The sequence below is a fragment of the Protopterus annectens genome, chromosome 3.part1 (genome assembly GCF_019279795.1).
Source record: "Protopterus annectens isolate FY-2018-M chromosome 3.part1, PAN1.0, whole genome shotgun sequence".
Taxonomy (NCBI): domain Eukaryota; kingdom Metazoa; phylum Chordata; order Ceratodontiformes; family Protopteridae; genus Protopterus; species Protopterus annectens.
The window spans coordinates 220987079-221002654 of NC_056732.1; the positions used below are offsets into that span (position 1 = coordinate 220987079).

Here is a 15576-nt window from a genome sequence, read left to right on the forward strand (position 1 = left end):
CACTGGAGGAATCTAGAGGTGTATGAAGTATCTGACAGTAGTAGGTGGAAGGTGTTAATAAGAGGTGAATATTTCTAGTAAGAGGCTTTAACATAAGCTGGGCGGTCTATTAAAGGAGTAGTATTACAATAAACTAGACTGGAAACTGAAAGAAGTTTAAATAAACAAAAATAAATAATGAAAAATAAAATACCATCTATCATAACTGTCCAGGGATACAAGCTGGAACATTTAATTACTCATGTTTGTCTATGACTTACATGTGCTTGTTTGGGTACAATCTCACAACCTGTCAGAGAGGGACTGAGACATCTTTACAGTGCCTGTCAGTGATTGCTCTTTCTCTGATGTCCAGTGACCTTGGTGTGAGAGTAACAAAGTAAAGGGGGTGTGGGCAATTATGTTTTATAAATGTTGCACTTGATTATATTTATTGTTCATGGCCTAAGCACCTGAAATACAAGATTGCAAATACTCAGGTTCATGCAATATAAGCTACTTTTTTCTGAATTTTTGTGATTCAAGCTTAGTGTGTGGAGGAGACTGTAACCTAAAACAGCAGGATGCCATGGTACCTATGTAGGTGCAAATAAATAATTCATTTGGTTCCACTGTTAACATACCTTTCAACCTCTTAGAGCAAAAACCTGGACAAAGCTAAAATGATGGGGGGGGGGGGGGGGGCAAATAGGGACAGAGTTTAAATATTGCACTTACAAACTTAGAAAGTTGATAGAATAATAGGTTTTGCATTAGTATGAATTTTCTTAAACTCAAATATTTGTCATTATTTAATGACTTAATTCCTCAGCTATTTGCCAAAAAAGGTACAGATTTTAGGAGGAAACACACCAAAAATATGAGGTAAAAATCTGGACATTCTGTGAAAATCTGTACAGTTGAGAGGTACACATTTATAAGGTATATTTTTGATAGGATATTTAATAAACTAAAGGCAATTCAAAGAAAATTCATGTGGAACCCACTGCAGAATTAATAACAGTTCAGTATGCATACCCAGTGTTTGTAACCCATTACAGACATCTACCTTTACCACTGAAGATGAAAGTCAGTATTCCTTACTGAGTGAAAATGCACAGTCTAAACAGTGAAGCCACCTGAAAAAACAAAACAAAAACAACAACACAAAAAAAAACGTGATAGGAAGAAAGTCAGGGATAATGGGTAATACCTGTGTAATGAATGGCTGCATTGGGCACAAGCTGAATAGCAATGACTTCTAAGACCTATGTGTGTGAAACAGGAATAAATGTGTTTCTCATTTCGTCTCCACCCTAAGACCAATCAGAATGTGTTCGCTGAAGCAAATGGATGTAGCTGAACTTAATTGAGGATTTGCTTACTATGTGAAGGTTAAAACAGCAGTTCCCTTGTGAGGTACACTCTACAACCAGTTATGACTATACTGAACTCTGTAGTTCATAACGCTACACAACAGTTTTCATGATTTACAACCATTTAACAGGATGGTACTGGGTTAAATACATCTTCCATGTAAGATGGTTATACTTACTGATGGCATCTTCATGTGTTTATTTGTGTGAAAGCAATGTGGAAAAGGTTAGACAGTGACTTCCACTGTATTTAAGTGAGTAAACTATGCACTTACATTAGATCAATTAAACTTCTATAGTGACTGCTACTATACAATTCTTTATTTCTTTCAATAATAACAAAGAAAACGATATTTACTTACTGCGGAATATATGATCATTTTTTGTTGTTTAGAAATATGCTGTGCATTTTGAGATATGTTTTTCAAGATGGCGTTTACAAGAACACCTATAACAGAAAGTGAGAGTAAAACAATAGTATGTTACATTTTTTATTTGTTGTGCAATGGAGATTATCTCATATGGTACTGGTAATGTTACCAGGGTTAAAATGAAACAAATAATGATTTTATTAATGGTTTCCACTTAGCAGTTTTCTCAGACAGAAATGGACTTTTTACTACTCTGCAGCCAACTGTGGACTGACTGATGGACACACATTTCAAATGTCCAGATTTTTGCCTCATATTTTTGGTCTATTTCTTCTAAAATTTCTGTTTTTTTCTGGCAAAGCAGGGAAGACTGAATACATTTGAGTTTTAGAGTTCATACATTTAAAAAAAATTAATGGTAATCAAACAAAAACTTTTATTCTAGCAACTTTCTACATTTATAAGAGCAATATTTAAAATTTGCCCCTATTTTTGGACCTTTGTCAAATGTCCAGATTTTTCCCTCATATTTTTGGTCTATTTCTTGTAAAATTTCATTTTTTTCTGGAAAAGCAGTGAGGACTGAATTTACTAAATAACTGGATAAATTTGAGTTTTAGATTTCATATATTTAAAAAAAAATAATGGTAATTAAACAAAAACTTTTATTCTAGCAACTTTCTACATTTATAAAAGCGGTATTTAAAATTTGTCTCTATTTTTGGACTTGTCTAGATTTCTTGTGTAAAGAGATTGAGAGGTATGCTGATGGGACAAGATGTCTAACCCTGTAGAGATGCAATGAACTTTGTAGCAAACGTACTTCTGAACAGTTAAGGAAAATTGCTGAAATCACTTATAGAATCAATTAACATCTTTCTGTGGCCATATTTATACATTTATTTATTACTTTTGATTACTGGGAAAGTCTGACTGGGCACAGGTGCCATTTTCTGAGGAGACATGAAAAGAGACAAATGCTCTGTTATACAAGTTTATTTAGACACTAAAAGATACAAAATGTGTGTGCATACAAAAAAGAGAAAACACATTGACAGCAATACAGCATATTAGCATCAAAACTTTCCTTAGTGAAGTAAGACATTTCAAATTTTATAAGCAAAGAGTACAGCGATAGGAGGTAACCAGAGAAGATTATGAAGTTCAAATTCTGATGAATTAGGTATGTATTTACATGTGGGAGCAATCAATAAGTACACATATTTATGAGAGAAAAATAATAGAAGATAAAGGATGGCATAACATGGATAGGATGGGGGTTGAATGAAGTACAGACAGAAGTAAGGATTTGATGACGGTTTTGGAGGAGTCTGGAGAAGATGTGCTACTCATTATGCAGGTACAGTACATTTACAGAACCAGGGGATGAGTAAGGATGACTTTAATTGTATTTTAAAGGACATTAAGGAGTGCTGTTAGGTGCAGCACATTTACAGAGCCAGGGAATGAGTTGCTTTAACTGTATTTTAAAGGATATTAAGGAGTGCTGTTAGGTGCAGCACATTTACAGAGCCAGGGGATGAGTTGCTTTAACTGTATTTTAAAGGATATTAAGGAGTGCTGTTAGGTGCAGCACATTTACGGAGCCAGGGGATGAGTAAGGATGACTTTAATTGTATTTTAAAGGATATTAAGGAGTGCTGTTAGGTGCAGCACATTTACAGAGCCAGGGAATGAGTTGCTTTAACTGTATTTTAAAGGATATTAAGGAGTGCTGTTAGGTGCAGCACATTTACAGAGCCAGGGGATGAGTAAGGAGGGCTTTAATTGTATTCTAAAGGATATTAAGGAGTACTATTAGGTGCAGCACATTTACTGAGCTAGGGGATGAGTAAGGATGGCTTTAATTGTATTTTAAAGGTATTAAGGAGTGCTGTTGCTTTAGTGTGATAAGGATAACATTCCAGTTTTAGAGATGTGGTGACAGAAAAGGGACTTGCCAGCAGAGTTATTGGGTTTTGATACATGGAGTAAGAATCTATCACAGGAGCATAACAGCATGGAAGGCTTGTATATTGTATGAGGCCAGTGAGAGATGGGCAGTTATTTGGTTTTTGATCAAATACTGTTTTTGATGCTGGGGCGCCTATTGCAGTCCAAGAGACTATAGACTGGTTACGCTCCAAGCCTAATGTGGATTTCAATGGCAATAGAAGCAATACACAAAATGTGTTTGATGGGACATATAAGCATAAGTTACATAATTTAAATAACTTGATGTTTAAATATAGATCTTTAGCCATTGAAAATGAGTATTTGAAGGAATGTATAAGCAAGGAAATTGTGCCCAAGGGCCTACGTGTTTTTAAATTCCCTAATAATGTTACATATGAATCGATTTATTATAAGGAATTGGTAGATATTTTTAATAAATGTGGATTAGAAGTTCTTAAACTCATTATTAAAGAAAATATAAAAATCCAAGAAGGTATTCAGAAAGACATAGAGATTCTAGACCAGTACATCAAAAATGATTTAATATTTGGTATACAGGAAGAGAAATTGAAGTATTATGATTTAAGAAAGAATATTTATCAAAAATGTAATGATCTTATTCGAAGGAAGATCAAAAAGTTAGAAAGGGATATCCATGACTATAACTTGCATATTAGTTATCCCAAGCCGCGGAGACTAAATAATCATTATGGGAGTGTCTACAATGGATTAGGTGAAATTAATGAGGAGCCTGAAATAGTTGGGCATGAAACAGATAATGAACCTTACAGAGGAAGTGAAAGGGATTATGATGAGGTGTATAAGCAAGGGCAGCAAAATGGAAATTTTCAGTGGAGGGGAGGAAGAAGGGGGAGAGGGAGAATTTAAGAGACTCCTGCCCGGACCTCCCTGAGGAATATCATAGTATTATAGTGGACAAACAATGTTATACTTGGAATAATTTCAGTATATATAATTTTAGTAATTTAAAGGTGGAGAAAGAACATTTTGCCCTTTTCTCTAAAGGTTTAACATTTATACCGGATCATAAGGGTGATATTGCCAAGAGCTTGTTGGACATCAAACTATTTTTGAGAAAAGTGAATTTTAATGTTATTTGGCCCAACAGGAAGGGGGGTGATGGAGAAGTATTAAGGAAGAAAAGTATATACAACCCTCCTTTACACCCCCAGATAAAGAATCTTGAGAAAGTGTTAGAGAGTGAAATTAGGAAGCACATTTGTGCGAGCATAAGGCATGGCAACATGACTGCTAAAGAAAAAGATTTGTTATATGACATCAGGAATAATCAAGATGTGAGAGTAATGAAGCCTGACAAAGGTGTTTATGGACTATATTCTCTATGATAGTAAGATGTATACATTATTATGGGATGAAGATAAATACGGCATTGTTTCAAAAAATGAGATCAATATAGCCTATCACAAAATTGATACAGCCCTGTATGACATGTTACAGGAAGGCCTAATAAGTCACAGTAGTTATAGATTTTTAAAAGTGGACCAACCCAAGATCCCTACGATTTTCGGTATACCGAAAATCCATAAGGACAAGGAGGATCCCCCACTTCGACCTATAGTCTCTGCCGAGGGTTCCAAAACCCAGACTCTGGCTAAGTATGTAGATCTTAAATTAAAGCCTTGATGGACAGGAAGACCGAATATTTTGAAAGACTCATGGGATTTATTGAATGACCTCAACCATTGTAACTGGCAGAATGACGTGTTATTTCTAACCATTGATGTCATTGATTTGTTTTCCTCCATTCCCTATGAAGAAGGCAAGGTTATTTTGGAAGACATAGTCTTTGCATATGAGGGAATGACAAACTGGCCAGTTTATGGCTTATTGACTTGGTTTTGAAAAATAATTACATACATTTTAAAGGAGAGTTTTTCCAGCAGATTAAGGGAGTAGCTATGGGGGCCACTTGTGCCCCCACCTATGCTAACCTTGTCTTAGCATATTGGGAAGAAAAATATGTTGTAGAATCCCAATATAAAAACTGCTGGATATTATACAGGAGGTTCCTGGATGATATAGTGATTCTTTGGACGGCTGGAAGAGAAAGATTGAGTGAGTTTTTATCTTATATAAACCATACTACTAGTTTTTTGAAATTCACACACAATATTTCTGAGTGCAAATTGGTATACCTGGATATGGAATTATACAAAGGGGAAAGACAGTATGAAACTAGAGTTTATAGAAAGCCTACGTACTGCAATTCCTTTTTACATTTTCAAAGTGCACACCCCAAGCATTGTAAAAAGAACATTGTCAAGGGGCAATTTGTTAGGGGTAGCCGAATGACGAGTTTAGACCAGGATTTTCAAAATGAGTGTGAACTCCTGGAAAAAATGTTCAAGGAGAGGGGCTACCCTGGTGATTTTGTCCAACAAATAAGGAAAGAAGTGGAAGAAGGAAGGAAGGGCAGATTTGCACCTATTTACAAGGGTCACAAAGTTAGTGAATCCATAGATCATACTAGCGTGACCGGTTTGGTAAATAGAAACAATAATGGCTCTGAGGACTTTTCCCAGGCATTAGTTCTAGAGTATAATGGAATAAATAGTGGAATCAGTAAAATATTTTTTAAAGAATGGGATAGGTTCCTTCACGGATATAGAAGGTATATCCAGCATCCCTAAGAAAGTGATTTATAGGCATTCCAGGAATATGGGTAATATTCTGGAGAGTAAGGAGGTCCAAAGTAACCGAAAGACAAATAGAAAGGGTACCTACAAATGTGGACACTGTAGTCAATGTTGCTATGTAATAAATGGGGAAGGATATTATATAGTAAGTAGGAATAAAATGATAAGTAGTCAGGATTATTTCAATTGTAATACTAAAGGGATAGTATACCTTATTTTTTGTGAAAAGTGTGGTTCCTTTTATGTTGGTAAGTCAGAAAGAGCTTTAAGAAAAAGGATCTATGAGCATACCTACGATATATCCACCAAGAAAGTAATGCGCTGTATAAGCACAGCAAAATATGTAGGGAATACAAATTTAAGTTTTTGGTAATAGAACATATTCAACAAGATATTCGAGGGGGGCCATGGGAGACCAGAATCGAGTATAGGGAATTATGGTAGCAAGTGGCTCTAAATGCAGGAAAATACCCGGGGCTTAATGATAATATATCTATATTGCCTTTGCTAAAATTAAGAGCAGCTAAGCTGTAGGAAGGAACTTGCCACACCCTTTTGTGGCCACTAGAGGTCCCCACGATTATTAGATTTAGGTTTATGGCAATATGTATAGAATGAAATTTAAATCTATGAAATTCATAGTATTTGTGCTTTAAGATCCTATATTATGTTAATGTACATTTCAAATGTTTGATGGCTTATTATGTTATTTAATTGATACTTCAACATTTCCACATTTCAATCAATTTAAAGGTAAAGCAACATTCAATAAAATTTTAAGTATTTATTTCTTAAGTATTTTTTTAAAAAAAACATACATTTTAAAGCAACATATATGTAATTACACAAAGGATAGTGGCAGATTTTAAAATATTTAAAGTAATGGTAATTATTGAGTTTCATTACGTGATTCAGTGATGCATTATACAGTGATATCTGTCTTAGGGCATCGATGCAACATGTATTTTTAAATTTTAAATTTTTAATTAAATGGATAATTAATTGATGAATGAGAATGTATAAAAGGTGGTTTTATTGATGTGCTGGTCGTTCTGATGAAGTCAAGGAAGTTGACGAAAACGCAGGGTGTCTTTATGTATTAAGGCGTTCATGTGCTTTTAACTTGGTCAGTGGATCGTATTAAAGTTCCTTGTACCATTTTTCGTGGTGGCGAGTTTTTCAGACTCAGCCCAGGAGCTCTGTCTGATTAAGTGACCTACCCAGAGTCAATTAGGCAATGGAATCCAAGGGAATCAAACCTTGTGCCACTGGACTACAGAAAACATCTTGTTAACAGATACTTCATCTTTTAAGCCATCTGCCAGACTAAATTCCCTGAAAGCTATATAAAGATGGGTCTTATGAGGAAGATTTGTGACAAATTGTGCTACTTTGTTGTAACGCTGATCAAGTTTATTTAGCATGGTTACTTGAATATTATTGAAGATGGGTGCACAGTGTACAAGAGCAGATGGGGGAGGCAATGCATTTTCTTGCAGTGTCGGACAATGTTTAGCTTTATATGAAGAGTTTAATTTTTGGTGTGTTTTTCACTGTAAGTTGGCTGTGGAAATCAAATTTTATGTCAATGTGGATACCTAGTACTCTGAAATCTGGGACAAGTTCAGTTTTTCTATTGTTGGGAGAGGTAATGTAGAATGAGACTTTATTGGTTGCAAGATGTTTTCATGTACAAAGGGATTAATTCTGATTTATTTGGGTTTATGAATAGATGGGCTGTTCCCAATCATGTTTCTACTGAGGAGAATGATTCCTGGGTTAGTTTTTGTAGGCTGTTGTTTTTTTGCTGAGCAGATAATGGTGGAATCACCAGTGTATTGTACTAGGAAGGCACTTTTATTTGCCTTATTTAGGTCTTTGATAAAGATGCTAAACAGGATTGGTCCCAAGTTGCATCCTTGGGGTACACCAATTGGGTCAGGGAGAGAGGAGGAAATGTCAAGTGTTACATTTCACTGCTTAGAATCTATTTACAGGTAGCCACAGAACCAAGATATTTGTGACATTGATATTGCAGACAGTGGATCCTAAAATTTTCAAACAGATAAATTCTGCTAGAGAAGAGACAGGTCACCTGAGAAGGAAGAATGTGACCTACTCAGCATTTCTGCTAAAGCTTCTGCTAGCTGACATGAAGCTGTAGTGTCATTAGCCAGAATATGCATTTGTTTGTAAGTAAAAACTGTAGTGTAAATCATTAACATGATGCCATCACTGGGTAATCTACATTACTAACCCTCATGTGGGACTGCAAGAAAGTCTTTCAGTTACCGTGACATACATCATGGTGTGAGTCTACATTTTGACAATGCTCTTTGTTAGATTAAGGTAGCTAATCCTACAGAATTGTTTGCTGTAATTCACAGCAGCTATTTGTTTAGGCCTTATTACTAACTGTATGTTATGCATTACTCACTCATTCCACATCCATTTGCATTTGTACACACAGCTATATACAGTATCTTTATGTCAACTTAACCATCCTCCATCTAGCCACAGTACTCCTTGCGTGGATTTTGTTTGCAAAGGACCCACCCAGGTTTGCCTCTGATTCAAAGACACTATAACACATGCATACTGGTTGACCCCATCTATATAAATCACAGGACCTGAACCATGTACCAGTGTTTGGTGTAATGCATATGACTGGATGGATCCCTCTTCTCTGCTGATGTATTCAGCAGTGTATATGTTTAAAGAAATATCAAAAGACCACTATTTTTGGTCAGAAAAACTTTTCCAGTAATGTTGTTTCTGTGGCGCAGGCAGACTCACTACCACAATTGTCCCCAACCCCCAGCAGTAAGCCAATATTGATCCATCTAGTGGGAACACTCACTTGACTGGATTCCAACATCAGCATATGCTAAAACATGCCTTGCCTTCTAGTCATGGCAATGATGAGTGAGCTTTATAAATCCTTCCCTGCCATGACTGCAGAACAGGGAACAGATGTGCTCTGCCACTGGCCTACTGCCACAGCACACTGTGTGCACAAGTGCACAGTTCATAGATGTGATGATATGTCTCCTTGCTGTTTCTGTGATCCATATTTATAGTACACGATAATGAGAGCATGGTGGATTATATGTGCTGCTAATTCAACTGCCTACCCAATTAGTATCCTTATAAATAGGTCTTTATTTGAATCAGAAGTACCTACCATATAGAAACAATCTCACACCACCCCCACCCAAAAAGGAGGAAACTGCTTTGATCTATCCAATTTCAATCCTATATCCATCTTGTCACCTATATCCAAAATTCTCAAGAGGGGTATCCACCAGCAGGTAATGCAATACCTATTGCAAAACAATCTTTTAACAAAACCTAACATGGCTTCCGACCTAGCCACAGCACAGCTACAGCCCTATTATCTTCTACAGACACCATAAACAAGGCTAGAGAAGCCTCAGTATTCCGTGATCTCGCCAAGGCCTTTGACACAGTGTCTCACCCCTTACTATTAAACACACCGTCTAACTGAGGCTTCTCACATAACACAGTAAAATGGTTTCAGAGCTACCTCAAGGATCATAAACAAGCAGTGAAATGGTTCACCCTATTTCAACAACCCTACTGGAGTCCCTCAAGGCTCCATCCTAGGACCCCTACTCTTCAACATTTTCACAACCATCCTTCACACTGCCTCTCACCCAGGAACTCTCATTCAGTACACTGATGATACAACCATAGCCTGTACTGCTCAATCACTACCAGAACTACTTTCAAAAACTCAACAGTCCTTTACTGCAGTTGAATCCTGACTAAGAAATGCCCAACTCTTTTGTAATCCAAAGAAGACAAAACTAGTACTCTTTCATCCCAAGAACACCTCCCCTGTCACTGATCGTTTTAATATCCTTGCATCTGACAACACTGTCATAGAAATAGTGCAGGAAACAAAACTTCTAGAAGTTACCATTGACAATAAACTTTCACTCGACCCCCATATACAGCAAAATATAAAAAAAAACTCATCAAAAAATGGGACTCTTATATAGAAACAAACATTTCTTTATTGCAGCAACCAAAGTTACCCTTGCAAAAACATTTTTACTTCCCTCCCTTCTTTATAGTGCCCTATCCTAACTTATGAACTTCTACCATAAACAAGATGGAACAGTGCTACAACAAAGTTGCAAAGTTTGCCACAAACTCTAAATATCACACACACCACTGTAAACCACTCCTAGAATTAAACTGGCTTGAACTCCTCAACCAACATGCCCTTATTCAGCTATTCATCTTGCTCAACCTTATTTTCAAGCCTACTGCCTGCCCTGCACTAGCCAATCTAGTCACACCTTGCACACCAAATCGATCCCTATGATCAGAAGCCAAAAATCTCTTAGCTATCGCAAAACTCACAAGAAAACCAGGTTACTCTCTGTGTTCATACTCTGACTCTATACTTAGGAATTCACCACCTCTAGCTACCAGGTCTATGCCTGGCCTAACCTATTTCAAAGCCTCTTTAAAAAATCATCTCAAAAAGACATGGTTCTGCTCCTGCATTAAGCCTACCTGATGCTCAGCACTTCTTCTTCTTCCGCATTAGCCTCATCCTCCTCTCCTGTCACATTCAATCCTTCACAGTCTGCAAGATCCTAAGGCTCTTCTAACTCCTTCTCTGTTTCTATACCATATCCTTAAGCTACTGCTCAGGCTGTATTGCTTCTGTTCTTTTTAACTCTCTCACTATCTTTCTGCATCACTAACTTTCTGGGTGTTATTTTCCTGACTGAAACTAACATTCTATTTATTTATTATTTCTTTCATGTACTATAGCAGTCAATGTCACACATTGCTCTTCCTACTTACTATTTTTTGAACACTACATCATGTATAGTGAGAGTGACTATTGTCTATAATGTTTTTAACTCTATAGAATCATCTAGATGTGTAGTATATATTGTAGCATCTTTTAACATAGTTTGTTCTTTAAACTTATTTTGTATAGTATTTCTGATGTGATTTGTACTGTATTGAATTTTACTGTGTTTTTATTGTACTGTATGTGGAGCTTTTCTCCTCGGGCCTTTGCTGAAAATTAGTTCTGTAGACCCAGTCAGACCACCCCGGTAAACAAATGTCAAATAAATAAATTAAATAAAATATGCAGTGCTTGCTGCATTTATGCAGGTGTGCATTATGTGTGTGAATCCTGGGATATATGATAAAAAGCACATACATAATTCATGTTAAACAGTCGGACTATTTTTAAAGCAGTACTACTTCATAAAATATGCTCAGCTAACACTTAGTATAACTAGTTTAGATGTTACATGCCAAGATATAATACCAACAATCAATGCTTAGTGTGTTGGTCGAACAGTTGTTACCTACTTGCGCTTCTGTTACAACATTGTTAAGCACAGTCAAACCTTAGCACTCATGGTTAAATACTGAACAGCCCTCTCCCCAGCACTGACTATTGCTTAATTTCTTTAACTGAATATTACTTTATCACAGAACCAACATGGACTTCGAGAAAGGCGTGAGCATCAGTACTGCCATATTCAGACTTGTTGATGATATTATTAGCACATAGGGTTAAAGGTCAACAAGTTGGTGTACTTTTTTCTAAAGTATGCAGAGCTTTTGATATCATTAAACATATCCTGCTTAAACAAAGATCTGGTATACTAGGTTTCAGTGGCATTGCCATGGGTTGGGTGGAAATTTGGCTCCCTACTGCAATGTCAGCACTTGAAATGCTGAGTGTTGATAAACCAAAAAAAAGACCAAAAACCCAAGAAAAGAGTGAATCTTGAAGATTGCTCCTTTCCTTTAAGCTTCTTTTCTGTACGGAGGCAAGCTCCCTGCACCCCCAAACTTATGCATACTAACTCTGAGATCACCATACCTCAAAAAGTGAATATTATGGGAAATGGCCATCTTGGACTTGGTATGTGCAAGTCCCTTTTTTGGCCATTCAGTCTCTGTGTTTCAGGACTGGGTCCTGACATTTGAATTGGCTACCTGGAAATTTACCTGACCTGCCATACTAAATCTTTTGCTTGGTAAAATACAAGTTCAGCTAGGTGTACCACAAAGATCCACCCCTGGGCTACTATTTTTTCACCATTTACAAAAGCTAGGAAGCTGCATACAGGGGACTGTTCATTTGCTGCAGTATATAGATGGTATCATACAATTACTTCCATTTCATAACAGTCACTCCTTGACTAACTCCCTCCAAGCTGGTTTTCATTCTTTCTCCTAGTGGATAAAACACAGGCGGTTAATCTTACATGAAAAGAAAAAAAAAAGAGTAATGTGACTTTGTTAGCAACAAGCAGAAGAAACTACACCCTCTTTAAAATGAATTATGGTTGAGGTCTGATACAATGGTTAAAGTGCTTACCTTAAAGACAAAGTACAGGGTTTGATCCTCACCTTTGGGAAGCATGCCTAGGCTTAAAAAGAACCTTGGGATCATTAGCCTAGTAATCACCTATGAATGTATTCACTCTGCTTCTGTGGCCTTGAAGCTCAGGGGTTAGAGTGCTGGTCTCATAAACTAAGAGTAATGAGCTCAAATCTCATTGTGCTTTATTTGTGAGGTTTGCTTAATGGTTAAAGTGTTTACCTTAGAGACATAAGGTACAGGTTCTGATTCTCACACGGGGTAATAGGCTTAAAATGGTCCACAAGGACAGTTAGTCTTATACTAATCTATGCACCTACAAAAAGAAAGTGGCATAAAATAATATGTTTTTGTTAGTAACAAGCATTAGAAAACACACCCTCTTTAAAATGAATTATGGTCTCTTCTGGGAATATTAAAATGGTATGGTGTTTATTGGGAAGTGTATGTGCATGGTCATAAATAAGAAGCTGAACATCTGAGGAGCATATCAACATTGCAGTGAAAAGCATGAGTCAGAAATGTGACGCAGTGAGAGAGGTGAAGTAACAACTAACACCAGGAACTCCACACACGCACAAACTTGCAATTTAGCTTCTAAAACTATTACATGAATCCTTAGTCCCTGGTGAATGGAAAGGTGAGTAAGGTAAGAGACACATGAATCTCCACATGATATAATACTGCATTTTGTTCCTCATCTTCAATCATGCATTTAGCACTGCCTTGCAGTGACAACAGTAAGTTGCAAGAATGTAATAATAGAACAGTTAGTTCATCAGCAAGTCACACTCAGCCATTCTCCCTCAGAATGCAAAATGCCTACCAGCTATATTAAATTAATCTTTCAACAAAGAGCCTACTAACTACAAAAAATCAAATGTGATGACGGGTTTTACCTCAATGGAATAACCGTACACATGAGGCAGATTCGCAGCCAGTTAAGACTCCAAAAATCTCTCAAGTCTGAGTTCAAATTCTTTCATGTGCCAGAGATGTGTTATAACTTGAAAAAATATATTTTCTCTTTCCTTTTCACAGTCTACATCTATTTTTTTTCTGCACCTCCTCCCTTCTTTACTGCCAGAGTTTGGGCAGTTAAAATATTTTCTTCATCTCTGTTAGGCTGTGGAAGTATGCAGTTGTGTTAAAATGAAATACCCAATAATTAACTCCAGTTGATAAAACATATAGAGTTAGATGCACAAGTTGAAATCTTGCTTTATTTTCCCTGTACTTGAAGATGACCCACGTGAAAAAGGGCACTGCCCAGTATGACCAGACCATATGACAAAAATACAAATAAATCGACAAAAATAACAAACAAACAAAATATATAAGTAAGCACATGACCTATTTCCCTTTAGGTGCTAATTCTACAAATTTCACTCAGAATGTTAGTGCATCAAATACCAATAAGCTGCACATCAACTAACTATTTCTTCCCAAGTATCCCACATTCATTGTCACCAATGAAAAGGAAGATGCTTCATTCAGAAAATATGAACCAGTGCCTTTTATGATGTTGTGGTTCTGATGACCTTTGAACTATGATGACGTGTAATTGAAGGACAACTATAGAATTCTGGCTTGATCATTATTATTAGCTTGCAGTTGCTAGCTTACCTGGACCGACTTACCGAATAACCTTACTACTGAATTATAAGCAATAACCTTGTTTTAATGTGTCATTGTATGTAAGAGCCTGCATCATACTATGTTCATTTCCATCACATTCTATGATCAGTCAACAGACAGTCTAGTGGTATTGTGTGGCCAGTTTCCATTCAGTCACAGACCAAAATATTTAATTTTTATGCAAACAAAGGTATATCCATAGCACTTGAAACACACTACCTACTACAACTGACCTCCCTGAAGTCTTGATTTTTCCTCTTGCTTGTAGATCTTAAAAGGTGCTTGCATACTCAGCAGTGAAAGTTCTTCTAGTTTACTTTTGACATCTGTGTTCACCCATTCAGGCAACGGAAACTTGTGAATTTCCTAAACAACAATATATAAAGCAGAGATTGTTTTAATCTATATGATCTGCTCTTTTTGAATCTGTACAACGAGGGCTTGTCTTTTTTCTGCATTCACTTAGCTTTTAAAGCATAGATATGCTGTGCAAAACAGTCTTACTGTGCTCAGTGAAGCTTAAAAAGAAGACAGAGGGAGTGTCAGTGCTGTCTATACTATGATCAGCTCAGACTGCAGTAAACTTGCTGTTTTCAATCTCTGGGTTAAAACAGGGAGAAGGAGTCTCCTGCACCAAGACTCAAAACCTTCCTGGCTGTAACTGTTTAGAAGCACACTACAGCAAAAGAAGAGTTCTCATTTCCTCCAGTGTGTGAAAATAAATGAATGCAACTGCCATAACAGAAACATTAACTCTGGCTGCAGAGTAGGATTATTGACCCCCTATAACCTATCACTTCCCCTTACCCATTGCTTAAATGTGAGTTCCTTCTTAATAAACATATAATGGTTCAAATTTCTTATAAGAACTTCCCTGCACGTCTCCAATGTGTTCTTAAATTCTGTCATAATCTGCATGCACCATCCTCTTAGTGAACAAAACTAAATGCTTTCTCACATAACACGAGGTAGCCATGTTTGAATTCAAGATTGTATCTTCTTTTTCATTCTAAGATGCTTCCCTTTAACCCTCTGATGATTTCCTTGAGACACTCAAAGTTTCTGTTACATCTCCTTTTAGTATTTTTTATATGGCTTCTGATGTAAACCCATTACTCTCTTAATGCATTTTCTGCTAAACTGCCTCTGCTCTATCTTCTTCTCATTTCAGCAGCTCCTGTTAG

The 15576-nt window shown here is 36.6% G+C and overlaps 1 protein-coding gene across 1 annotated transcript in view; it reads right to left on the reverse strand.

The window, feature by feature from the left end:
* The window catches only part of LOC122797652 (prostatic acid phosphatase-like), a 190546-nt gene that overhangs the window by 86737 nt on the left and 88233 nt on the right, over window positions 1-15576 (reverse strand). The window contains exons 4-5 of the mRNA XM_044066193.1: window positions 14626-14758; window positions 1718-1803 (exon numbers count right to left, since the gene is read on the reverse strand). Of these exons, the coding sequence (XP_043922128.1) occupies window positions 1718-1803; window positions 14626-14758 (219 nt within the window). The remainder of the gene's footprint in view (window positions 1-1717; window positions 1804-14625; window positions 14759-15576) is intronic.